Genomic DNA, 25,399 nt, shown 5'->3' with positions numbered 1-25,399 from the left:
GAAAGATCTGACCGTCTGCCTTGGGGAAAGTTTACAGCCTGGGGAACCCTGTCGTGCCGGTTTGCTCTGACCCATAGGGCTGCCGTAGCCAGAACTGACTGGGTGGCAACAGATAGTCCTGAGGACCTCCTTGCAAGCTCAGAAATGATCTATTTGAGCTGTCAGCCCAGGCTCTTTCTGCACCGTCACGCTGCCTCTCCAGCTAATAGGAGGGCTTGTTAGTAAACCCAAGCCAATCGCTGTGCATTTATTCTCCACTCTACTACAGATGCCCCCGAGGCCTGTTCAGGAGGAGCACTGAGGCTCCATGGAGCCCCAGGAGCGTTGGCTTTCCTACAAACCCCTTCTCACACTTGGCATCAGTAGTCTTTGGACATGCTAGCTGTATGCTGGATGGGAAGCCCTTCCTGTGCTCTCCTGTTCTGCACGAGTGAAGCAGTTGCTGTTGAGCCTAGTGGGCTGCTTGTCTGTCACTCGGGGGGCCATCTGTTTAGCATCGCCAAACTCCTACTCATCCTTAAAGACAGAACCAAAGCGGCTTCTCCCTTGGAAGCTCTCTAGCTCTCCCGAGGGCAGATTCAAGCACTCTCCTCTCTGCCTCCCCGTGATGTTCTGCGTCCACCATTGGTGTGGCTGCGTCTGCTGCCTGCGGCCACCAAGTGGACTTTAGACTCACCACAGCCCCACGGGGCAGAGGAGACCTGCGGGTGGCCGGGCATTGGCTGCTCCTCACTATCTATCCCCCCTTCGTCAATACAAAGAGCAACTCTGCCAAGGACAGGTATCCATGGTCGGATAGAGACTGGTGGGACACCCCTCCCACCCCCGCCAAGATCATGGCCCTTCCGCTTCCAGTCTGGAATAGAACTCAACTCACCTTTGCATGCGATTCATCAACAGCTTACAATGTCTCAACATCCTCACTGCCACTGAATCCGTTCCGACTCACAGTGACCTTACAGGACAGGGTAAAGCTGCCTCTGCCTGTTTCTGGAACTTAAAGTCTCATCTTTCTCCCTTAGAGCGGCTGGGGGCTTCCACCCGCTGGCCTTTCGGTCAGTGGCCCGGTGCAGAACGACTATGGTGCCAGGGAAGGATTTTCCTAAAGACAAAGTGCAGAGGCGGAGGAAAGAGGAGGGATGGGCACAGGCAGCGGGGAGGCCGCGAGAGAAGCAGGGGACATGGAGAGGCTGCAATGGCTGTGTTGGGTCCAAATATGTATTATTTTGTAGACCAGTCAGCTGTTCTGTAAACCATCACCAAATTCAAATGAAAAGTTAAATGTTTATATATTTTAAAAGAATAATGATACAAGTAGAAAGAAATGTCCTTTGATGACCACCATGCATGCATGGGACTGAGGGCCAGCAACCACTTGCTGGTTCGTAGACACTTGTTTACAGTGAAGGGAGAGGCAGTGCACAGGAGGGGGGAACCAGCACAACTTAGCCCAAATAGATGAAGACACTGAGCGGTCTGCCGGCAGAAAGGACAATTGTGATGCACGCTGTAACACAGGCAGCTCTGCAACGCCAGCAACAACAAACCAAAGAATGTGTAAGGTTACGCAGGGAGGTGCATACACTACAGGTGGATCCAGGCCCAAGCCAGCTTCGTGCTGTTGAGTCCATCCCAGTTCCCAGGGACCCTGTAGGACAGCGGTTCTCCACCTTCCTCATGCCGCGGCATGTGCCACGTGGCAGTTTCTGGGAACCTTCCTTCAAAGTTAGCTAGTGGGAGCCCTTCGTTTCTTTGTCCTTTCTTCCATTCTGCTGCCTGGACCGTGAGTGTGATGAGTGGGCCAGGCGATGAACCTGGACCGCCTAGCTTCAGGTTGTTTGGTAGGAGAGAATTGTGTCCTACTGTGAGCCAATGTCAAGTCTGTTCCATCAAACTTACTCCTGGTGTTGAGAAGGTAACAACAGATGAGTAACATGGGATGCTTTCCACAAGTACTATGGTAGTCCCTGGGTGGCGAAAGTGGCCAAGGGCCTGACTGCTAGCTGGAGGGTCGGCAGTTGGAACCGAATGCTGCCACGGCGCCCATGTGGGGTCGCCATCGGTGGTCAGAATCCACTTGATGGCAACTACAGTCAGTGCACGGCGATCCCCCTGCTGGGCTGGGAGCTCCTCAGGGCAGGGACTGGCCCTCAGGGCAGGGACTGGTCCTCAGGGCCCTCTTCGGTGCATTCATAGTGGCTCAAGGAAGTGTTTACCGATGGAGGCCTGGTGAGCAATTGCACGCCCGTGGCCCATCACGTTCCTGGAGGACTTACCGTGACGTGAGCAGCTACCTTCTCTGTGCTTCTCACGCATGCGCAGACTTCAGCCTCACCTGGCGCGGAAGAGGCTCGGCGATTTGCCCCCCCCCCCCCCCCATCCTCACAGTAACCAACCTGGAACTTCAACCCCAGCCTGCCATAGTCTGACCCGGTCTTTTCCACCCGGGGCCCCTCCTCTCTGCTGTGGTCCCAGATGAAGAGGCGCTACCAAGCTCCCCCTGGACAGTCTTTTTCTGGGTGTACCTTTGCCTGGAGCAGGGAGAAACTATCTTAAGAAATCGTGTATTCTTTTTTTTTTTTTTCATTCCTCTCACTCTCTCACTAATAGGCTCACTGACTTCTGTTTTTCTCCCCTTGAGCCTAATATGAGTGCCATGGCCTTTTTGTCGAAGAAGAATCTGCATCAACCAGAAGGAAGCACCGCCATACCAAAGACTCTCAAAGGTACTCCAGGTGACCCCCAGAACGGGACATGTGGGCTTCCGCTGTGCTTATTGCCTCGCCAGCCATGGTCTCCGGGGTGTGCTTGAACATGCAATCCCCACGCTGGTTTCCACCTGTGCTTCTACTCTGGGCCTTGGGCTGAAGGGATCAGGCGTTGTCCTTGTCCTCTCAGCTCAGTCAGCACCGATGCAGTAAGCTCTTCTTTTGGGGTGACGAGTTCAACACAGTACACCCTTTTCTCGACATCTTCTCCTCAAGACCCCAAGACCCCTTAGTCTCACAAGCGTCATAAAATTTCAGAAGTCCCTTTGTTCTTACATTTTGGAAAATGCCCCTGCCCCCCCCCAACCCCCATTAAGCATTTAGTTCAGTGGTGATTGTTGTGGAGAATGCACACAGCAAACATTCACCACGTCACCAGTTTCTACTTGCATCATTCAGTGACACCAGGACATTCTTCCAGCTGCCTAACCCTTCCTTTTGGAACCGTTCCTCCTCGCTAACATACACCCACTGCCTCCAACATTTCCTGTCTCTACTGTGTCCTGTAGAGAATGGGGTCATCACCCGGAGTCAGTGCTACACTGACTGAGATGTGTCGCTCTCTCTCACGCGGCTGTGAGTGCCCTGCGGGTAGGTACTCTCTGCTACCCCTGGAGGCTGGTCCATGTTAAGTCAGTGGTGGTGGATGGGTGGATGGATAGACAGGTGGACAGAAAGACAAGTCCACCGGCAAACGTGGGGTCTGAGGTATGTATCTGGCTGTGCAAACGACATTCAAGGTATGTATCACATGCAAAGGATAGAGTGTGGATTCTGCCGTTCCCTCTAGCCTCTCTTAATGAGCTGAACATTTTGTAATGAGAAGAGTGCTTTTCCACCACTGGATCCCCAAGGCCCTATGGGGATCACAGGAAAGCCCCAATGAGCTTTTCATTAATAGATGCTTGCTACTCTTCTAGTGGCAGAGCAGCCCTATGAAACACTGATGTTGAGGAGAGTTGCAAGTCAAGTCAAGGGAGTATCCGGAATAAGACCACGTGAGGCTCTGCTACATAAACAGGTGAGGCATCGTTGGAAACAATAGTAGCGATGATTTCAAAGGGGGCAGGGGACCGGGCTAGAATAGCTAGCCCTGTGAAAATGCCAAGGTATGAATTGGGGTAGTAGATGCAAACCGAATCAGAAATACCCTGAGTCACCCACCCCTGCCCAAGGGAGGTACAAGGTAAGAGAGCATTTTGTTTGAATGTCTTCAGGAGTTTCAATTACCTGCTTGAAATACGAAAGCCCAGGTGTGACGGAGAGAGAGAGAAATCCCATTTTCTGTTGCTCAAGTTACTCCATTCCTAGTCTATAAAATGGGAACAACCATTCATTATTTGTAAGACATAGTGATAATGATTCATGTGTAATGGGTACTTACTACAAGACAAGCGTTTTACTAAACCCTATATGTCCAGCTATATCAGGACAGGCCATGGGCTTTGGGTCCAGTACAATGAGGATTGTAGAAGATTGCTTCAATCTTTGATATTTCTCCTTCCTTATCATTGTTGTTAATTACTGAGGCGTCTATTCTGACTCAGTGGTGGCCTTATGTGTTACCAAGTAGAAGTGCTCAGTAGAGATTTCTTGATTGTGATCTTTACAGAATCGGTGGCACAACTGGGTGGACTGGTACGGCCAGCCCTGAGGTCAGCAGTCAAGTGCACAAGTCGGGCCATACTTGCTTCCTTGCCATGTTTAGCAGTTCAGGGTTTGAGGAGGAGGGAGGCCTGGTGGGAAAGGTAGACCCACATGGATTCAAGTTTTGATTTTACCTCTCACAAGCCATCTTTCTCGAGCAAGTCGACTTTCCTGACTTCCTTCTCTAAAATGGGGAAACTGGAGGCCCAACGTGGATGGTCCTTGATGCTGAAAGGGCTGGGAGATTTTCTCTGGAGATAGAGAGAAAGGAGGTGGACCACTGAGCACCACTCTATGAGACCCAGCTATTGCATGGAAGGTGCTATGCAAATGGAAGACTATTCCATATTCGTGGATAGGAAGACTTACTGTTGTAAAGATATCATTGTGCTTCATATGGAGAGCGGAGAAACCAGGATAAGCAAAGAGTTTCTCAAGAAGAATACAGAAGGAGGCCTACCACCTACTGACTTCAAAACCTATTACACGGGATTAAAACAACCTGGTACTGATACATCAAGAGATACAGAGACTAAGACAAATAGAACAAAATAGAAAACCTAGATGTAAGTTCATCAGCCTACAGGCAACTGATCTTTGACAAAAGGCCAGAGAACATTAAATGGTAAATAGACAGTCTCTTAGACAAATGGTGCTGGCAAATTGGATTTCCCTCTGTAGAAGAATGAAACAGGACCTATACTTAGCCCCATGTTAAAAAAAAAAAAAAAGGAATTCAAGATGGATCAAAGACTTAAATGTAAAACATCAGAGCTATAAAGATCACCAGTGAGAAAATAGGGACACATTTTATAGCCCTATTGCAGTGCATAGACAGACTGACAAATATAATAAAGGAAATAGATGCACTAGAGGACAAACTAGATGATTGGGACCTACCAGATGCACTACTACTTATGTGCATCAACAGAGTAAAAAGAGAACACATGGAGAGGGAAAGGATTTTCCTATCTTGATTTTTAAATTTATCTGTTTTGTCTGAAATACTTTTTAAGTTGTCAGTTCTCTGTGTACATCAGGCAAGAGTTGCCTGATTGCTATGAGAAGACATATGATTGGTTTCAGTTCCTTGGGCATTTAGGTCTCTGTCAACTCCTGGTAGAGAGCATTTTCTCTGCAGTAAACAGCGTAGCACCTTTATGGTAAGCCATCTTCATAAGATAGCATCCTAACACTGGAGTTACGAGATTACCGGTTGAGAGTGTCTTGTTGTTTCTTAATAAACAGCCAATATCTGCTATCAATAACGGTTGTTCAGCACGAAGCGTGTAATCAATGGCACTGAATTACACATTAGGAGGTGTCGAATTGGAGGATGTTTTGTTGGGTATATTTTTGCCACAATTATAGAAAATAAGTACATGAATGATAGAAAATAAGTACATGAATGATAAGTACATGAATTATAGAAAATAAGTACATGAATAACAAGGAATACAGGGAAGAAGAAAATGTTCTAGAATTGATTGTGGTGATGACTGTACAACTCTTGATGTGACTGAATTATTGAATTGTATCACATGTGGATGGAGTGACAATAAACTGCTTTTAAAAATCCCACCATCTGCTTATCCCATTTCCCACAAACATTTTGAAGCCCCCTTGTACTTGCTATTAAAAACGGCAGCCTCCTTGATTTCTTTCCGCTGTTTTTTTTCTCTCCCCAGTCTCACCCAGCCTGCAAGAGCCCCGAGGTGGTCGAGAACTACTTCAACATTTATGGGAAGAGCCCCTTGATTGTGTACTTCCTCCATAACTACGCCATCCTGCGGCACCACGGCAAGGACGTGCTGATAGTCAGGCGGGAGAAGACCAGGAGCATCCCATATCCTTGTCACCTCCGAGAGGGGCCTGTGCTCCTCCAGGCCTCTGCCTCCCCTCCCCAGAAACAGGACCAGGAAGAGGGATTCAACCCTCAATATAGCACCTGGCACATAGTGGGTGTCCCACAGGGCGGTGTGTTAGCATGGGCCGACTAGAGAAACAAATTCATAGACACTCATATGTGTAGAAGAAAGAGGTTTGGATCAAAGAGTAATTGTACTTTAGGAAAATCTCCCAGCCCAGTCAAGTCCATAAGTCTGATATTAGCCCATATGTCCCATACCAGTCTATAAATTCCTCTTCACACTCACACAACTCATGCAATGACGTTGAATGCAAGAAGATCACAGGCCAGTGGGTGGAAGGTCTTGTGGGCCCAGTGGCAGTGAAAGCATCTCAGCGCTGGTGTGGGCCTCCACGTCGCTCCTTCAGCTCCATGGCTCTGGGTCCATCAGTGTCGCTCCATGTGGCTTGTCCACAGGAAAGTCTCACAGGGAGACAAAGTAGAGAGTGGATAGGTCTGCCCTCCAGCAAGCTATTTATCTCCGTAGTGCCTCCGAATGAGGTCATCAAGCGATGACATGATTGACAGGCTAAACTCCACTCCGTCACTCTTAATAGTCTTAATTTGACACCAGATTATGTAACTGCCACAGATGGCCACCAATAAGGTTAAAATCTGGCTCCTTTTATATCAAAATCTACCTTATTAACTGGCTGCGGGACTCCGGGCAAGTCAAATTTCCCTATTGCAAACTCATGTTTTCTCTCCCATCCTGTAGAATGAATGGGCTAGATACACTCTAGCATCGTTTGAAATGAAATAATGCTTCCTAGAGGCTCCAAATGACCCCGGAGTGTGTTTATCAGGAAACGCTGGTGTCTGTATCTCACGTGACGCCATCTGCTTGCTTACCCTCCTGGGTGTTACTGTGCGTGCAGTTTGAGGCCACTCTGACTCACAACACCTGCTGGGACAGAGTAGAAAAGCCACCAGAGGCCTTCCACGACTAATTAAACAAAAATCCAACCATTTCTCAGTGTACAGATCAGTGGCAGTGGCTACATTCATTGAGCTATGCAGATGTTTTCGCCTCCTTTTCTGAGCTGCCCCTCCCTCCCGGGTCCCTAGAGTTCCTATCTAAGCTTTCAGTTCGCTCTTGTCAATTAGATCCCATACCAACAGTTCTTCAAAGCGCACCATGCCAAGGCAGACTGCGTTTACTGGGCAAGGGAGGTTACTTTTTGGCCCTAAGAAGGCTTCAGGGAATGCTTTTAGTTTCAGGTTTAGAGAAGATTTCAGGACAGTAGCTTTGGGGTTCATCCAGTATGCAGGGCTCCAGAAAGTCTGGATTCTGAGGGAATTTTACACTCTGTTCTGCATCGCCCCCCTTTTGACCAGGATTCTTCTATAGAATCTCTGATCAAGATGCTCAGGAACAGTATAGACTGTCATCTCTATGGTACCAGCGTGCCAGGTCCTTTTCCTGTGCAACCACCAATGGGTTCGAACTTCTGATCTTCGGGTTAGCAACGGAACATTTGACCACTGTGCTCCAGACCCTTCCTTCGTCCCTGTCAGCAGATGCCTGGCCCCGATGGCCTTTATGCCGAGAATTTAGAAGGAAAAAGAAGCTCATGTCTTATGAAAACAAGTGTGACGTGTGTGGGTGTCTGGAGTCTTGGACAAAACCAAAGGAACCGTAGGACAGAGGCGGGTTACCAGAGGAGGCGCCAGCATGGGTTTGGAATCAGACAGACCTGGATTTGGGAACCGCTTGCCAGTGGAGTGATCTTAGGCATATTTCATCTTCTCTCGCGGTCTCATTTTTTTCCCATCTGGATATGGGAATAAGAGAGCCCTCTTCTTGAGGCAGGTCACAGAGACCAGAGAGGCAAAGGCCTGGCAGACACTGGGTGCTAGTTAGCTCCCTTTCAGGAGGGGCGTCCCAGTAGATGTGGTGGGACTTTGTTTCTCCTGCCCTACAGAGCTCTATCCCCACAAGCTTTAAATGCCTTTATAACCAGAGAATGCTAGCAGCTGACATTTCTTATGAGAACCCGTGGTGCAGGGGTTATGCACTGGGCGGCTAAGTGCAAGGTCAGCAGCTGGAAACCACCAGCCTCTGCAGGAGTAAGACCGGGCTTTCTACTCCCAGAAAGAGTGACAGTCTTGGAAACACAGGGGGACAGTTCTGCCCTGTCCTATGGGGTCATTATGAGTTGCCCTTGACTGGGTGGCAAGAGGCGAGGCTTGGGCATTTCTTTGCACCTTATGGTCTGCAGAATGCTTTCCTGCACCTCAACCTCCTCTTCTCTCAGACGGTGTATGTCACTAACGAAGCCGGGTGGGGGAACAGACGGGGCTGGGTTTGAATCCCACGTCAGCAACCTTCTGGCCTCGTGACCCAATGCCGTGGGTTAACCCGGACCCCCTAGCTATATCGACTCGTCCTGAAAGGAAGGATGGAGTCCTGGTGGCACAGTGTGTTAAGCATCAGATCGCTGTCCGTGAGGCCAGCAGTTTGGACTCAGCATCCTGCCCACACTCCGAAGCACTCTTGTGAAGAGGTACAGTTCGGGAAACCCTAGGGCCATTAAGTTCTATAGGGCTGTTAATGAGTCGGAACCGACTCAGCCTCAGCAGCAGTGTGAAGGGGTTTTCCTAAGTAAGGATCGTTATGCTAAACTCATAATGAGGTGACGAGAGCTTAGGGGTTCTAAAGCGTGTGCCAGCTCACAGCTGGTATCACTAGAAGCCCTGGTGATGTCGTTGTTCTGTGTTGGGCTGCTTACCACAAGGCGAGCAGTTCAAAACCACCCGCTGCTCTGAGGGAAACAGACGAGGCTCTCTGCTCCCGTAAAGAGCGACAGTCTCAGAAACCCACAGGGGCAGCTCTACCCTGTCCTATGAGGTCCCTGTGAGTCGGCATCGACTCGATGGCAGTTCGTTTGGTTTTTTTAAGTTTGGTACAAAAAATTTTTTTAAATCAGTTTTATTAACATTATACTCCAAACTCAAACCCGATCTACTTCCATCAAGTCCATTCTGACTCAGAGTGACCATGTAGGACAGTGTAGAACTGCTCCTTAGGATTCCTAAGACTGTCCGTCCTCATGGGAGCAGAACGCCTCCGCTTTCTCCCATAGAACAGCTGGTGAGCGCACCTCCCGACCTTGGGGTCAGCAGCGGAGTGCTTTAACCACCAGGGCTCCTTAAAACACCAGATAAGCTCCATGTTCCCATCCCTATTTATAGACGAGGATGACATCAGCCTTGTCAGAGTTCCTCACTCCTGACCAGTCTGCGATCCTAGCGGAAGTCAGAGAGCCTTGGGAGGTGGGAGGGAGACTCTGCTGACATATAACACAGGAAAGGCCTTGAACCTGAAGGAGAAGTCCCAGCGCCCTCCTGCCCACCCCTGTGGTCACAGAGAAATGCAGATGACAGTCAAACGTATTGCCAAGCCCTTTCCCCCAAGGAGCCACGGCCGCAGATACCGTTAAGCCTGTGGTTGCTAACGGGAAAGTTGGTAGTTCGAATCCAGCCAGCCACTTGGTGCCAGAAAGACCTGCGGACCTGACCCGCCTAGGAAACCTGTGGGGCAGCTCTCCTTTAGGAGATGGAGAGCAGACTTTGTGCAATGGCGGGGAAGCGCCTTCCTTTCCCAAGCAGCAGGCGGCATTTCCCGTCAGATTTCCATCGTTCCCCCAGAAGCACGGGGCAGTTCCCGATGCCCCATGCCTCTCCTCACGCCCGCAGCACCCGAGCACGCTCTGTCCACAATGCACAGGGGCGGCACTGTCAGCGAGCTTTCCCTTGACTGCGAGGTGCACGGATCTCACCCCGACGTATGCTGACGTCATGGCCCAGGCCCGGAAGAACATGAAGAAGCGAAAGGACAACCTTACCAAGCTGAACTGGCTCCACGGGAAGGAATGGAACTTCTTCGACCAGTACCTGAAGGCGCAGCGAAGCCACTACTTAAGGTGGGTACGGGGCTCCGAGGCAGCGTGATGGTTTCGGCGTTGCCTGGCCGACATCAGAGCCCTTTCCAGTCGGGCACCTCGCCCTGCAACTCTTTGCAGCGCAAGCAGCCAGCCATCTTCTGGTCAAGATGTAAACGCCACAATACAGAGATCGGGTCATTTAAAAAACCAAACCAAGCTCCAAACAACCCTAGCAATAATAATTGTTTAAAATCTCATCCTCCCCCCTCCCTCCCCCACTATCATGACCCTGTGCTGCCTCTCACTTTAGACTAGACTGGAGCATGTGCACAGGTACAGATAAGAGATAAGGGCTCACGACACAGGGAATCCAGGAACAGGAATGGGAATAGGGATACCAGAAGAGGGGGAAAGGAGGGGAGGAAGGGGGAGACGATCATGATGATCATCCAGGGGGTTGAGCAGAAACCATGGGGGAAGGGAGACAGCGGCGAGTGTAAGATAGGAAAATAATTTACCAGGGGGTCACCAGGGGAGTAGAAGAGTTGCTGATACCAAGGGCTCAATAGAAAGTAAATGTCTAGAAAAGAATGTCGACAACATATGTACAAATATGCTTGACACAATTGATGTATGGATTGTTATGAGTTGTAAGGGCCCCAATAAAATGATCATTTAATTAAAAAGAAAACACTCCCCTAAATGTTACATGGGCAACAAAAACAAAAAAATTGGAAATGAACAGAGAAGCAACTAGAGATGTTTTGAAAAGCAAACTCACTGCCCTCAAGTTGATTCCCACTTGCACAGGGACCCTCCTCTGAGTTCCCCAGGCTGTAAATCATTACCGGAGCACACAGCCCCTCTCCTGCAACTAGAGATTTTTTTCTTATACTATTCTTACTTTATTCTATTTTCTTTCTTTCTTTTTATAAATCATTTTATTGGGGGCCCGTACAACTCTTATCACAGTCCATACTTACATCCATTGTGTCAAGCACATTTGTACATTTGTTGTCATCATCATTCTCAAAACATTTTCTTCCTACTTGAGCCCTTGGTATCAGCTCCTCGTTTTCTTCCCCTCCCTCCCTCACGAATCCTTAATAATTTATAAATTAATATTATTTACCATGTCTCATACTGTCCTGTGTCTCCCTTCACCGGCTTTTCTGTTGTCCGTCCCCCAGGGAAGGGGTTATATGTAGAACATTGTGAATGGTTCTCTCTTTCTCCCCCACCTTCTCCTTACCCTCCTGGTATCTCCACTCTCATTATTGGTCCTGAGGGGTTTATCTGTCCTGGATTCCCAGTGTTTCCAGCTCTTATTTTTACCCATGTACATCCTCTGGTCTATCCGGGTTTGTAAGGTAGAATTGGGATCATGATAGTGGGGGTGGGGGTAGCATTAAAGAACTAGAGGAAAGTTATATATTTCATCATTGCTACACTGCAGCCTGACTGGCTCATCGCCTCCCTTTGGCCCTTCTGTAAGGGGATGTCCAGTTGCCTACAGATGGGCTTTGGGTCTCCACTGCGCACTCCCACTCATTCACAATGATATAGTTTTTTTGTTCTTTGATGCCTGATACCTGATCCCTTGAACACATGATTACACAGGCTGGTGTGCTTTTTCCATGTGGGCTTTGTTGCTTCTCAGCTAGATGGCCGCTTGTTTATCTTTCAGCCTTTAAGACCCCAGATGTTATATCTTTTGATAGCTGGGCACCATCAGCTTTCTTCACCACATTTGCTTATATGCCCATTTTGTCTTCAGCAATCATATTGGGAAGGTGAGCATCATAGAATGCCAGTTTAATAGAACAAAGTGTTCTTGTATTGGGGGAGTACTTGAGTAGAAAGAAGCCCAATGTCCATCTGCTACCTTAATACTAAACCTATAAATATATGCACATAGATCTATTTCCCCATGGTCATATAAAATATATTTACATATGTACATGCCTGTATTTAGACCTCTATAAAGGTCCTTTGCCTCCTAGTTCTTTGCTCCTTTTACTTTCCTCTTGTCCCACTATCATGTTCAGCCTTCATTTGGGTTTCAGTAATTCCTCTCGGTTTCATTGACCTTGATCAAGCCTTACCAGGTCTCCTATACCCTCCTCGTCATTGATTCTAGGTCACTTGTTGTTCCATTGTCCCTGGGGTTGTTAACATCCACTTTCTTTCCCCTGCCTCCTCCTTTGCCATGCCCTCCACCCAGAACTGTGCTCACATTGTTTTCTCCAGAATGCTTATCCCGCCTATCTTATCTAGATAGACCTGCAGAGATCATAAAAAGCACACAAAATGAGACAGAGCAAAACAAAGTAACAAAAGAAAACAACAACAACAAACCAAGGACAAAAAAAGAGAAAAGCCTGTAAATAGTTCAAGGTCTGTCTGTTGAGTGTTTTCTGGTCAAGTCTGATGGGGTGCCACACCCTGGCCCCAAAGTCTATTTTTGGTGGTCCCTGGGGACTTCGTTGCTGTTCCCCTTGCTGTTCTGTTGCATGCCCTTAGCATTCTGAAAATTTCTTTCTGTGGCAGATCAGTGTCTGCTTCCTTTATGCACGTTGTTAGGTTCAGGACATCTTCTGCCATTGCCTTTTGTCTCTCTTGTTTTTTTATTGAGGTTGTTGGGGCTGGTTGCTGTTTGTGCTGCATTGTTTTAGAGGAGCCAGGTGCCATTTTCCAAGGAGTCCAAGCGCACTGGGCTCTTTATGGGAGACTCGCAGGAATGCTTCTTCAAACTGCCTGCAGCTAACTGCACTATGGGACTGGCCGACCGCTTTATCCTCCTGTGGCTTCGCTCTTTTCCTAGTGAACCAGGATTCTGTTATTTGGAGGGCAAGTTGGATGGTCGTCGCAGGGGATGCTGGTTGGGTGGTTGTGGACCGGGGAGGATGGTGTTGTACTGGGTGATCTCACATGAAGCCATGATGGTGTGGCCCAAGGCAGCTTGGAGCACCGCAGAGGGCGTGCAGGGGTGCCTGCTGCAATGGGAGTGCCACAGAAGGTAGGATGAAGGTGGGCATGTTAAGCACTCCAGAGGGTTGTTAAGTCAGCAGTTCAAAGCCACCAGCTGCTCTGTGGGAGAAACGGGGTTTCCTACTCCTGTAAAGAGTTACAGGCTTGGAAACTCGCAGGGCTGGTTCTCCCCCCTCCTGGAGGGTCAGGTTGCCGGGAGTCGGCACTGATGCCATGGCAGGGAATGTTCCACTTTACCAAGCATGGCCTTCTTTGCCGTGATGTTCTGGTCTCTTCTGATAACATGTCCAAAGTACAGGAAACGGAGTGTTACCATCCCTGATTCTAAGGAGCATTCCGGCTGTACTTCTTCCAAGACAGATCTGCGTGTTCTTTGGGCCATCGTGGTACTTTCACATAATTTACATATGCATCTATTCTTCAGCGGGGAAGAAGACTTGAAAAAGCCATAGCAGCAGAGGAGAATATTGCATCCGTGCATTTTTTCCTTTGCACTGGGAAAGGATACCCCTTGGAGGCATGACCATGGGTTTAAGCCACGTCCGTGCTGGTGTTCAAACACCAGTCTCCTTTTGGCAGTGGCTGAGAGGTGTCTGATGGAAGGATGTGCTAGCATCTCGAGCTACTTGCACACATGCTCATTGCTCTTCTGAATGCTTGCCGCCTGCCTCGTCTTGAAGGACGCACCCGAAGCCAGCTGGCATATTTCCTCTTCCGGAGGTCTTTCCTTGACCCCCAGCTCTGCATTCCCATGGAGTCTCCAGACTGTCTGTGAACACACTCCACTGAAACCTCTTTCTCTCATAGCAGCGGCAGTTGACATTTACTGAACATCTACTATATACCAGGCACCGTTCTGTGTCCATAAGCTGTGGTAACTCAGCCCTCACCCCAACCCTAGGCTCTCTGAGCTAAATAACTGCCCAAGGCCACCCAGCAAATGGAAGTATTGAACTTGAATTCAGCTCACATTTGAAGCTCGCGCTTCAGCTTTCCCCCAGAACGCGGAATCCCTCAACTCGCCCCCTACTTCAAGTGTGCGGGCATTCCCTGGAGTATGAATGATGAGAGCCATTCCTAACAGCATCTTTTAGAGCTTATAAATTGGTCAGAACAAGAGCACACAGTCCTTAGTTAGCCTTACTTTTGTGCAAGAAAAAGCTTGAAGCCATTTCCAGGATTTTGAAGCTGCAGGGGCAGCAAGCAGAGGCGAGGGGGATGCAGCATTGGCTGTGAGTCGCGGTTGGTCCAGCCCTTCAAAGGGAGGGCACATCTACACAGCACGAAAGGGCGAGGAGGGGCTGTCCGTGTGCCTGACACTCGTGGGCTGGGCGCAGCCTGCACAGCTCTTGAATTCAGGAACTCTGTCTGACTCCTTTCTGTGTGCCGAGGCCGGTGGGACACCTGGCAGGTGCTCAGCAGGGCCCAGTGACTGCGCCACTGCTGTGCATTCATTCAGCTCTCTGCGTCGGCTGATTGCTTTTGACAGCTGTCATGAAGGAATTTGTAAATATTTGCCTCCCTGGAGCTATGAAGGGGGGCCCTGGGTGGCACTGACTGTTCAGGGCTTGACTGCTAGTGGGAAGATTGGCAGTTCAAAGCTACCCAGAGGTGCCTTAGAAGAAAGGCCTGGAAATCTGTTTCCAACAGGTCACAGCCTTGAGCCAGAGCAGTTCTGCTATGCACACATAGGGGGCGCCAGGAGGCAGGTAACAACAGCATGGAAAGATGTGGCGAGGGGAGCCCACCTGAGATCACACTGATTTGTCTCATCTTTTCTCTGTGTGTGTGTGTGTGTGTGTGTGTGTATGTGTGTGCGGTTTCTCTCCTCAGAGAGGTAGAGAAGATCAATCAGAAGGCCACAGAGCAAAAGAAAATAAGCCACAGATACGTGCCCCCATCGACTTTCACGGATGAATACGTTGACTGGAAAGGCAAAGGAAGCCCCTGCAGAGCCAGAATGTCTGTTAAGGTGTGTTCAAGGTCAAAGACGGGGCGGGGTGGGGGGGGGCAACTCCACCTGGGGACAGCTTACAAATTCCCAATACAGAAACCGAGGACGGTTCATGTAAAGCCCAGATGAGAACTGGGCAGAGACCCACTCTTAGAGGTCAAGAAGCCTCTAGGTCAAGGTGTGAGAGCAGGTGTCTGCGCTCGGCCGGCCTGAGGGTGACTACAGGAGCAGATACCTAGGCTTTATCTTGGATGTCAGCTAGCTATAGTATAAAAGTCCTTAATTGCCAAGGGGCACTGAGTCTTTTTTTTTTCCTGAAAAAGGGGCGGTAGGCCATGTAAGTTTGGGGATCTATGGTCTAGAACAGTGGTTCTCCACCTTCTTAATCCCATGACCCTTTAATACAGTTCCTCACATTGTGGTTACCACCCCCCATGATAAAATTATTTTCGTTGCTACTTCATCACTGTCATTTTGCTACTGTTATGAATCGGGCCACCCCTGTGAAAGGGTCATTCGACCCCCAAAGGGGTCACGACCCACCGGTTGAGAACCACTGGTCTAGAGAGCTGTCCACATGAAGAGAACATTTGATCGGGTTTCACAGGCCATGAGTTAGAACGCGAAGAAGAAAAGAAAACAAGCCAGTCGCTGTTGAATAGACCCCGGCTCGTGGCCAGGCAGCGTGTGCCTGTACAGCCGTGGTCCAGAGAGTTCCAGTTGTTGATTTTTCAGAAGTCGACCACCAGGCATTTCTTCCAAGGCCCCCTCAGGGTGGGCTCAAGCCTCCACCTATTTCCCCTTCCGAACGGAACAAAATGGGAAATGGTCTTTTTGTCTGGTAGGCAAGGTGGCGAGTCCTAGCCAGGGTTATTGGTGGGTTTGTAAAACCTCTCCTTCCCTGTACCTTTCAGGAGTCCAGTGACAGGCTGAAAACATTCCTGAATTTTTGAACCCATCTTGGACCCTGTCTTCGCTAAAAAAATTTTTTTTTCTAAATCCCTACAGGTGCAAAAGGAATGGATAAGAAATCAACCTAGATTGTACAGTCCCTTCCTTCATCCTTTAAAGCCTTGAGAAGAATCAGAAGATGTCTACAGAAATTCCTGCGGGAGGTAAGGACGGAAGGATGGCAACACTGTTTTGCTGTTGTGTGGTCAGAAGGCACCTGCCCCTGGGCCAGCCTCACGAGTGTTCTTAGGCTTGAGCCGTCGTTGCAGCCACCGTGTCCATTCATCGAGCCAGGGCCTTCCTTTTTTCCTCACTGCCCTTTGCCAAGCACGATGTCCCGCTCCAGGGATGGGTCTCTCCCGACACGTCCAAAGTAACGTGAGACAGCGTCTCACCATCTTTCCCTCTCAGGAGCACTCTGACTGTCCTTCGTCCAGGACAGACTTGTTAGTTCTTTTGGCAGCCCATGGTCCTTGGACGGCTCTGCGCCAGCACTAGACTCCAAGTGCACCGAATGACAACAGCGGAAAAGGAACAGGGCGGCCCATGGCCGGCCACGACACACTGTCTGTTCCCAGAGTTGGGAAGGGACTGCACTGTGGTTTTTCCCAGGCGGAGGGAAAAGCAAGCATGAGGGGGAGCCTTGTCCTTGGGTCCCCACGTTTCTGGATACCTCGACTCACTCACTGACTCACTGACTCACTGACTCACTGACTCACTCACTCACTCACTCACTCACTCACTCACTCACTGATTAACTCACTCACTCAGTCAGTCACTCACTCACTCAGTCACTCACTGATTAACTCACTCACTCAGTCACTCACTCACTGACTGACTGACTCACTCACTCACTCAGTCACTCACTCACACTCACTCACTGACTCACTCACTCACTGATTAACTCAGTCAGTCACTCACTGATTAACTCACTCACTCAGTCACTCACACTCACTCACTGACTCACTCACTCACTGACTCACTCACTCACACTCACTCACACTCACTCACTGACTCACTCACTGACTCACTCTCTCACTGACTCACTCACTCACTGACTCACTCACTGACTCACTCACTCACTGATTAACTCAGTCACTCACTCACTCACTGATTAACTCACTCACTCAGTCACTCACTCACACACACTCACTGACTCACTCACTCACTCACACTCACTCACTGACTCACTCACTCACTTACTCACTCACTCACTCAATCAATCACTGATTAACTCACTCACTCACTCACTCACTCACTGATTAACTCACTCACTCAGTCACTCACTCACTCACTGACTGATTCACTCACTCACTCACTCACTGACTCACTCACTCACTGACTCACTCACTCACTCACTCACTCACTCAGTCACTCACTCACACTCACTCACTCACTGATTAACTCACTCAGTCACTCACTCACTAACTTACTCACTGACTCACTCACTCAGTCACTCACACTCACTCACTGACTTACTGACTCACTCACTCACACTCACTCACTGACTCACTCACTGACTTACTCACTGACTCACTCACTGACTCACTCTCTCACTGTCTCACTCACTCACTCACTGACTTACTCACTGACTTACTCACTGACTCACTCACTGATTCACTCACTCACTGACTCACTCACTGACTCACTCTCTCACTGACTCACTCACTCACTCACTGACTCACTCACTGACTCACTTTCTCACTCACTCACTCACTCACTGACTCACTCAATGGACTTAAAATATGACCCAGAGTCATCCCGGTCTCGAATAGGACAACAGTGCCCACCGCTTATTGACTCTCCGTCCTGAGCTGAGCACGAGGGAAGCGCGTTACAAAGAGGACCTGGTGGGGCTTTCGGCCAGCTCAACCAGGGGGGCTGATGCTGACTCGTGTGACCACCCGTGTGGCCAAGAACCCCATAGGTTTTGTGAGTTTTGTTTTATTTTTTTAATGTGAAAACCTCTATCTTGATTTTTTAAAAATCATTTTATTGATGTTGATTTTTTTTTTTAAGAGCAGTGGGTTCATAAGCATCTGTCCCTTTGTGATTGACTGACTTCACTCAGCAATTGTGGTTAGGTGCCATTGAGCTGGTTCCGACCCATAGCAACCCTGAGCACAGCAGAAGGGTCCTGTGCTATGCTCACCACTGGTCCCATGTTCGAGCCTGGTTCTGACTGTGTTTTGATGCCTCTTCAGCCCCTGGACCCCCAGAGAGGAGACGGCCACCAAGAAGTCAAAAAGCCATCCTCTTGGGCCTCTCGTCTTCAAGCATACCTGAAGGAAACCTGGCCCAGAACAGGAGAAGGCTTCTAGAGGAGGCCTGTGCGCGGTGTCGACTGCCATCTCGGGGAGAAAAGCATGGCGAAACGAGAAGGGCACATTGCAAAGAGAGGCCCCTTTAACCATTCCCAGGCCAGAAGACACAGCCTGGGAAAGGTCACTCTTGCCCTGGGCCAAAGGCTGGCCTACAAACAGGAATGAAGACCCTTCATTCACGCACTCACTGGTTCTTCCGTTCGGTTGGCTGTTAGCGATAACCCGGTGGAGCACACGGCACTGTCCTGCACTGCTGCCGAGTCCACGCTGTCTCTCCGTGACCCCGTAGGGCAGAGTAGAAGTGCTCCATGGGGTGCACAAGACTAAATCTTGATGATAGCACACAGCTTTCTCTCCCTCCGATGGAGTGGCTGCTGGGCTTGAACCACTGACCTTGCGGTTAGCAGTCCAATGCCTAGCTCACTGTGCCACAAGGGTTCTTGACAACATTATGGGACAACCTAACAGTAGTCGTCATAAGCGATGCCATTTATGGGGGGGCTTATTCTTGGTTTGCGTTTGCTATGTGCTGGGTATTCTGGGAGAGTCTCCTTAGATGTAATCTCACCTAACCCTCCTGTCCACCCCACTCTCCACCTGAGTGGGCATTCCTGCCTCTCACTGGAAGGACGTGGGCCTTACAGAAGGCGGGCCAGCCTTCCGGGCCACCCCTCTTCAACACCTGTGGTTCCAGAGGTGAGTAAAGACTTGGCCCCAGACTCTAAAGCGAGAGAAGAATGTGTGCACCAATGAACATATTGGCACTTGGATGGAAAGCTGGGTGGAATCTGAGCAAAACGGAAGGAGGTGAAGGCAGTCTTCCCGGGTGCCCTCGGCAAGAAAGAGACCTTACACCAGAAAGATGTTGACTTGCGTCTCATTGAGTGTGGGAAGCATTTCACTGAGCAGACTGTGGATCACGTTGCAGAAAACGGGAATTCAGGAAGAGCCCGCTGTGCTCACGTGGAACGGCACGTAGGCCTAGAAGCACTTGTTCGAACACTTGTGTCTCTTCACCCTACTCCTTCAGTCTGTGTGCTGAGCAAGTAACCCAAGAAACTAGGCTTTACGAAGACGCACGTGGCGTCGGGACCGAGTTAGTTTCACCAACAACCTGCGATACGCAATGTCACCACCTCGCGTGCTGAACGTGAGGAGGACCTGAGGCACTTGCTGGTGAAGATCAAGGGCTGCCGCCTTCAGTGTGGATGACAGCTCAAGATGAAGAAACCAAGACTGTACGCTGTCGTGATACAGGGAAAAAATAGCGCCGCGGACAGGATTTCCTTTTATTGGGACCCGTCATCCGCACTCAGGGAAGCAGCCGTCAAGAAAACAAACAGCGTGTCACACTGGGCAAGTCTGCCGCCACTGTGTCACTTTGTGGACACAGGCGCCCCTGGCCCAAGCCAACGTCGCCTCGCATGCCCGGGAGAACTGGATAATGCGTCAGGAAGACTGGAGAACGGATGCTTTCGTAGCACGGTATTAGCAAAGAATGTGGACAACGGCACGGACTGCCAGGACGCCCAACAAGTCTCTTGGCGGAAGCGCAGCCAGGAATGCACCTCCAAAGTGAGGCTGTGGAGACGCTTTCTCGTATCCTGGAAACCGTCTGGAAAGGCCTCCCTGCTTGGTAAAGTAGAGGGGCCGTGGAAAGAGGAAGGCCCTCCCCGAGACGGATGGGCACAGGGCCTGCAATGATGGGCTCAAACGCAGCAACGTGGTGAAGGCGGCACGGGGCTGAGCGGTGTTTAGGATTGGTGTCCTGGGGCCCTTAGGCACCAGAATTGCCTTGTTGGCCCCTGACCACACAATCTGGCCGAGCCAAGAGGGGGGACATGTCAAATGTCGGTGGTACTTGAACACCTGGACCACCCATCGAGTAGGTGCCTCCCACGGATACGCAAGGACAACCCGAGGTGACTCGTTGGGAAAGAGAGCGAGGTCACAGGGAAGGAGCTCCTGTTTGGGTGCCGTGCTGCCCTGAGCTTTGCATCCCTGCCCTGCCCAGCACACGCAGGACCATGCCCTGGCCTTGCGGAACGCAGTTTCTAGAGCATGGAGATGGAACGCCTGCCTAGGCGGGCTCTCCGGGTGGTCGTGCGAGATGATTCGCACAAAGGTCCTGGCGCAGTGCATTTCGCCCAGCGCTGTGGTTAGAAACTGTAACCTTCTCCTCTTGGGTACCGACCACCCGCACAACACCGTATGGTATGTTCTCTCTCCTAGTTCAGCTGAGTGATGGTTTCTAGCATGGCAACAAGGGTCTTACGAAGACTTCGGGGCTACCTCTAAGGCTCCTGGCTGACATTTTGAGTGGCTGCCGGCACTTGGATCCCACAGCCACGGTTCTTCAAAGAGCACAGTACCCAGAGCTCGAGCTTTACTGGTTATCAGATCGTAACAATGGTTTTCAGAAGACTTCAGGAGGTATTTTTGGTTTAAGCCTTAAAGATGATCTCAGGGCGATTGTTTTGGGGTTCGGTCAGCCTCGGCATCTCCAGAAAGCGTGGGTTCCATGAGAATTTGAGATCTTGCTCTGTGCTTGCCCCCTTTGGATCAGGTTCTGGTATAGGGATAAAAGTGTTCAGTGGTGGTTGGCGGGCACCATCCAGGTCTTCCGGTCTCATGGCAATGGCGCTTGTTCATTCACATGGGCGCTTCTCAGAGCTCTCACTGCCGTCCAGTCAATCAGCTCCCAATCACTCCCAGTGTCACTCATGCCTGCACCACTGCCTAGGTTGGCCCATCTGCCCCTCCCGAATGCTCCCCAGGCATATCATCATCTCATGCACCCCCGTTGTGGAAGCAATTATCCTAAAGCAGTTGCCACTGAGTCAGTGCTGACTCATAGCTAGCCCACGTGTGTCAGAGGAGAACTATGGGTGTTCAGTGGCTTTTTATTTTCATTTTTTAAGTAGACCACCAGGCCTTTTTCCTGGTGGAAAAAGGCCACTTTGAGTGGACACAAATCTCCAACTTTTCAGGTAACAGCCAAGTGCATTAACCTTTGGCATCTCCCAGGGGCTCCTAGTGAGAGTGGATTTTTACTGTCTGTTGGCTCATTGGTCTTCACTGCTACCCCACACCCAGAAAAAAGGGCCTCCTCGTTTCCGGGGTCCAGAACTGACCCCCGTTGCTGTCTGCCAGGACATCCTTTGCATAGCTTGTGTCTGGACAGACCCTTTCCGGAAATTACTAAGAACTCATAACCACAGGCCTCTTAGGAAGTTAAAGCTGAGAAGATCTGTCTACCCTCTGCAAATTACAGAAGGGAAAATTATGGGGAAGAATTATTTGCCCTTTACAAGGGGGAGGGTTCAGACCACGGATGGGAACTAACATTTAAAAAGCATTTACTTGTAATGTGGGATAAAGCAAATGAGTAATTGCATGATATTCTAATTTTGTCATTCCCAGTATTGCTAAGACCTAGTATTAGCATGGAAGAAAGGAAATTCAGATGTTCAGCTTGAAGAGATTAAATTAAAATCCCATGGCCCTGATTGTTATTATTGTGGCAAAATGCCTATAACATAACATTTACCACTGTAACTATTTTACAAGGTGCGCCTTGCTGTTACAAAGTATATCCACAATGTCTCGCCCCTTACTTTCCTAGGGCTGTTACAAAGTACCACGACAGGAAGAGCCGGGAAGAACAGAAATGTGCACTTGGGGAAGTGGTGTCCAAGGCAGCATATAGGTCATGTTCATTGCTCTGAGATCGCGCATGCTGGTCTCCTGGTTTCTGGTGGCTGCCTGACACCCTGGGCATGCCTTCACTGGCGACATCTGCCCTCCATAGTCACATGACCACTCTTCTCCCTCCCTCCCTCCCCTGTCTTCCTCTTTGTGGACTCCACTCAGATGGGATTAAACCCCCAAACCAAACCCATTGCCTTCAAACTGATGTCAACTCATCGCGATCCGAGTTGTCCAGCGGGGTTTCCGAGGCTGCTATCTTGGCAGAAGCTTACTGCCGCCTCTTTCTCCCGCAGATCAGGCAGTGGGTTTGAACAGCCCACCTTGTAGTCAGTTTGCAGTTGAGCACTTTAATCACTGAGCCACCAGGGAACCTTCAGAGGGGATTAGGACCCACCTATTACCAAGCAAAGTCACAGGCCCCGTATCTTTTCAAAGAATGCAATTCTATCCATGTCAGCAACTCTCACCTCGGTCTAGTTCTCGTCATCAATCCCCACTAAGCAGTCACCCCTACCTTCCCCCAGTCCCTGAAAACCATGGATCTGTTTTCTCTTTCTATGCATTTTCCTGTTCTGGGTTAGACAGGGTTCTCTAGAAAGACAAAACCAGATTGCTAATAATGATATATTTATATTTATAAAGCTAGATAGATGTATAACACAGGAAATGAACAGTTAATTTATAAAGCAGTACAAATGGCTCAGTGCAACTCACTCCCAAGAGAGAGTTGTGAGACACTGGCAGTCCTTCAAGTCCTCTGTAGAGAGATTTAGGCTATCCTGGCACAGGCAGCAAACAGCAAGGCAGGTTACCAACCGTCAGCCAGGTCACCAACAGTCAATCCCCAACTCCAGAGATGTACATTCCAATTCTCTAGCGAGGCGGGTCTTAAAGGAACCTCAAATTACAGTGACACAGCCCATAGGTTAGGTGTTCCACAGGTAGCGTAGCTTGCAAATTGAGGCACAGAACAAGCAAGACAGCCACACACTGGTCCGATGATCAAAGAGCGAGAGACAAGAAAGGTGAGGCTCGCTGAGCCATTTATCTCTTCGCCTTCAACTAATCCCACTTGTGTTTATCGGCCAGGCTGGCACAATAAACTAACTATCTCATGTTCTATACCAACAGATGGTCTTTTGTGTCTGGCTTCCTCTACTTAGCATATTTTCAAGGCTCATCCATGTTGTAGCATGTATCATGTCTTTATTATTTTTCATGAATAATAACCTTCTGTACCAATATATCACATGTTGTTTATCCATTCATCAGATGATGGACACTGGGTTTGTTCTTATTTTTAGGTCATAAACAATATTGCTATGAATATTTGTGTACCAGTTTGTGTGTGTGACCATGCGTTGTTATTGTGGTTGTTAAATGTTTCATTGGCCTAGAATTTTATATACCAATTGGCATATAAATTTCAATTGGTATATAATAAAAATGGCAATAACAGTTTCATTGGCATATAATTCACATATCATACAATTCAAGAGGTCAATGACATCAAATAAGAGTTGTACTATCCAGACAGCAGAGAAGGGGGTGAAGGGAGACGCCGGATAGGGCAAGATATGACAAAATAACAATCTATAAATTCAAGGGCTCATGAGGGAGGAGGGAGGGGGGAACCGGGAAGGGAGGGGAAAAAAAAGAGAACCTGATGCAAAGGGCTTAAGTGGAGATCAAATGCTTTGAAAATGATGAGGGCAAAGAATGTACAGATGTGCCTTATATAATTGATGTATGTATATGTATGGACTGTGATAAGAGTTGTATGAGATGAGCCCCTAATAAAATGTTAAAAAATAAAAAAGAGTTGTACTATCATCACCACAATCAATTTTAGAACATTTTCTTCATTCTCAGACTCATCTGTAGGATATCTTCCCATTTCCTCCTCAACCTCCCAGTCATACTCCCAAAGGACCATTAATTCAGTGAGTGTCTCTATAGATTTACCTATCCTGGATCATATATATATCCCAAAAAACTAACAGCTATAACTCAGCAAAACAGATAAAAATCTCAATGGAAAAGAAAGCAGAAAAATATTAAAAACTAGAACAAGTTTAAAATGTTCCAAAAGGGAAATCGAATGATAGTGTTAATTTTTAGCCTTATCGCGTCTTCAGTAATCACTTCCCAATGTATTCTACATGATAAGACAGCCACACCGTTCACGTTCTTAGTCTATGATCACAGGGGATTCACCAGAGGCTTAACCCATCCATGTGTATTTCTCCTTCACTTTGTTTTAAGCTGAAACAACTTTAAAGTGGGTCAAAAGGGAGATCAAACGATAAGATAGTGCGCCTTACCCTAGCTTCATCTACCGCAATCACCTGTACAAAGCTCTTTGATAACGAGGCTATCCACATGCCTCACCTACGAACACCGGCGCTGGAATCCGTGTGTGACCCTGACAATGGATTGTGGGCGCCCGCGGTCATCCACAGCCGTCTGTAAATCAGGTGTTCACTGTAGGATACCAGCCCCACAATCGAATGGGTCCAAGGGGCGGTTGTGTAATTGAGGGGTAAAATTCAAGAGACATCAGACAGGATAAAGCATGCAACTGCTCACCTCCAGGACGGCCATGACCTCAGGAGCCAGGGCCGTGCAGAGAGAGAATTGATTTCCAACCAAAGTTTATATACACCTGGCGGGAGTGGTGGTGGTGGTGGTGGGTGTGCAATTCCCGCTAATTACAGGTAACACCAAATGAGCTACCTTAATCCTAAAAATCTCCGAGTACATCGGAGGAGCAGGTAAGGGGGAGTGGCTGTCTTCAGAGCCAGAGGGCAATAGCATCTATCTGCCTCTATAGTTAAAGCTGCCGGGTGTAGCAATCAGCCAACTACTTGCAAGAGGTAACTTTAAGGTAGCAGTTATATGGGAGGATATAGATGGGGACAATATTAATTATGAGACTGTGATTGGGACTCATCTTCAATTCACAAGGGTCAAGGCCTCCCTCCACTCCAGAAACCCAGCCTGCCGGGCTTCTTAATATAGAGAAGAAAGGATTCATCCGTATACACTCTCTTCCCATTCTCTGCACCCCACAGCTCACAATTTAACTTGTGATACCGTTTCTTCCTTGAGATTTGGATTTTATTATTTACAATCCTCGGATCACAATCTGAGCTTCCCACAGTCGGTGCACCATTTTACATTCTCACCTGCAAGGCCTAAAGGTTCCACTTTCTCTACACCACTGTCAACACTTCTCATACCTCTTTGTTTACATT

The 25,399-nt window shown here is 48.9% G+C and overlaps 1 protein-coding gene across 1 annotated transcript in view; it reads left to right on the top strand.

Annotated features, from left to right (window-relative positions):
- The window catches only part of FAM227A (family with sequence similarity 227 member A), a 64,048-nt gene extending 40,306 nt beyond the window's left edge, over nucleotides 1-23,742 (top strand). Inside the window, exons 11-17 of the mRNA XM_075553566.1 lie at nucleotides 2,642-2,726; nucleotides 3,689-3,789; nucleotides 6,104-6,261; nucleotides 10,098-10,250; nucleotides 15,036-15,174; nucleotides 16,165-16,271; nucleotides 18,312-23,742. Of these exons, the coding sequence (XP_075409681.1) occupies nucleotides 2,642-2,726; nucleotides 3,689-3,789; nucleotides 6,104-6,261; nucleotides 10,098-10,250; nucleotides 15,036-15,174; nucleotides 16,165-16,233 (705 nt within the window). The 3' untranslated portion in view covers nucleotides 16,234-16,271; nucleotides 18,312-23,742. The remainder of the gene's footprint in view (nucleotides 1-2,641; nucleotides 2,727-3,688; nucleotides 3,790-6,103; nucleotides 6,262-10,097; nucleotides 10,251-15,035; nucleotides 15,175-16,164; nucleotides 16,272-18,311) is intronic.
- The last annotated feature ends 1,657 nt before the right edge of the window (nucleotides 23,743-25,399 follow it).

This window comes from Tenrec ecaudatus, chromosome 6 (genome assembly GCF_050624435.1).
Source record: "Tenrec ecaudatus isolate mTenEca1 chromosome 6, mTenEca1.hap1, whole genome shotgun sequence".
Taxonomy (NCBI): Eukaryota; Metazoa; Chordata; class Mammalia; order Afrosoricida; family Tenrecidae; genus Tenrec; species Tenrec ecaudatus.
This window is presented reverse-complemented; position numbering and strand designations above follow the sequence as displayed.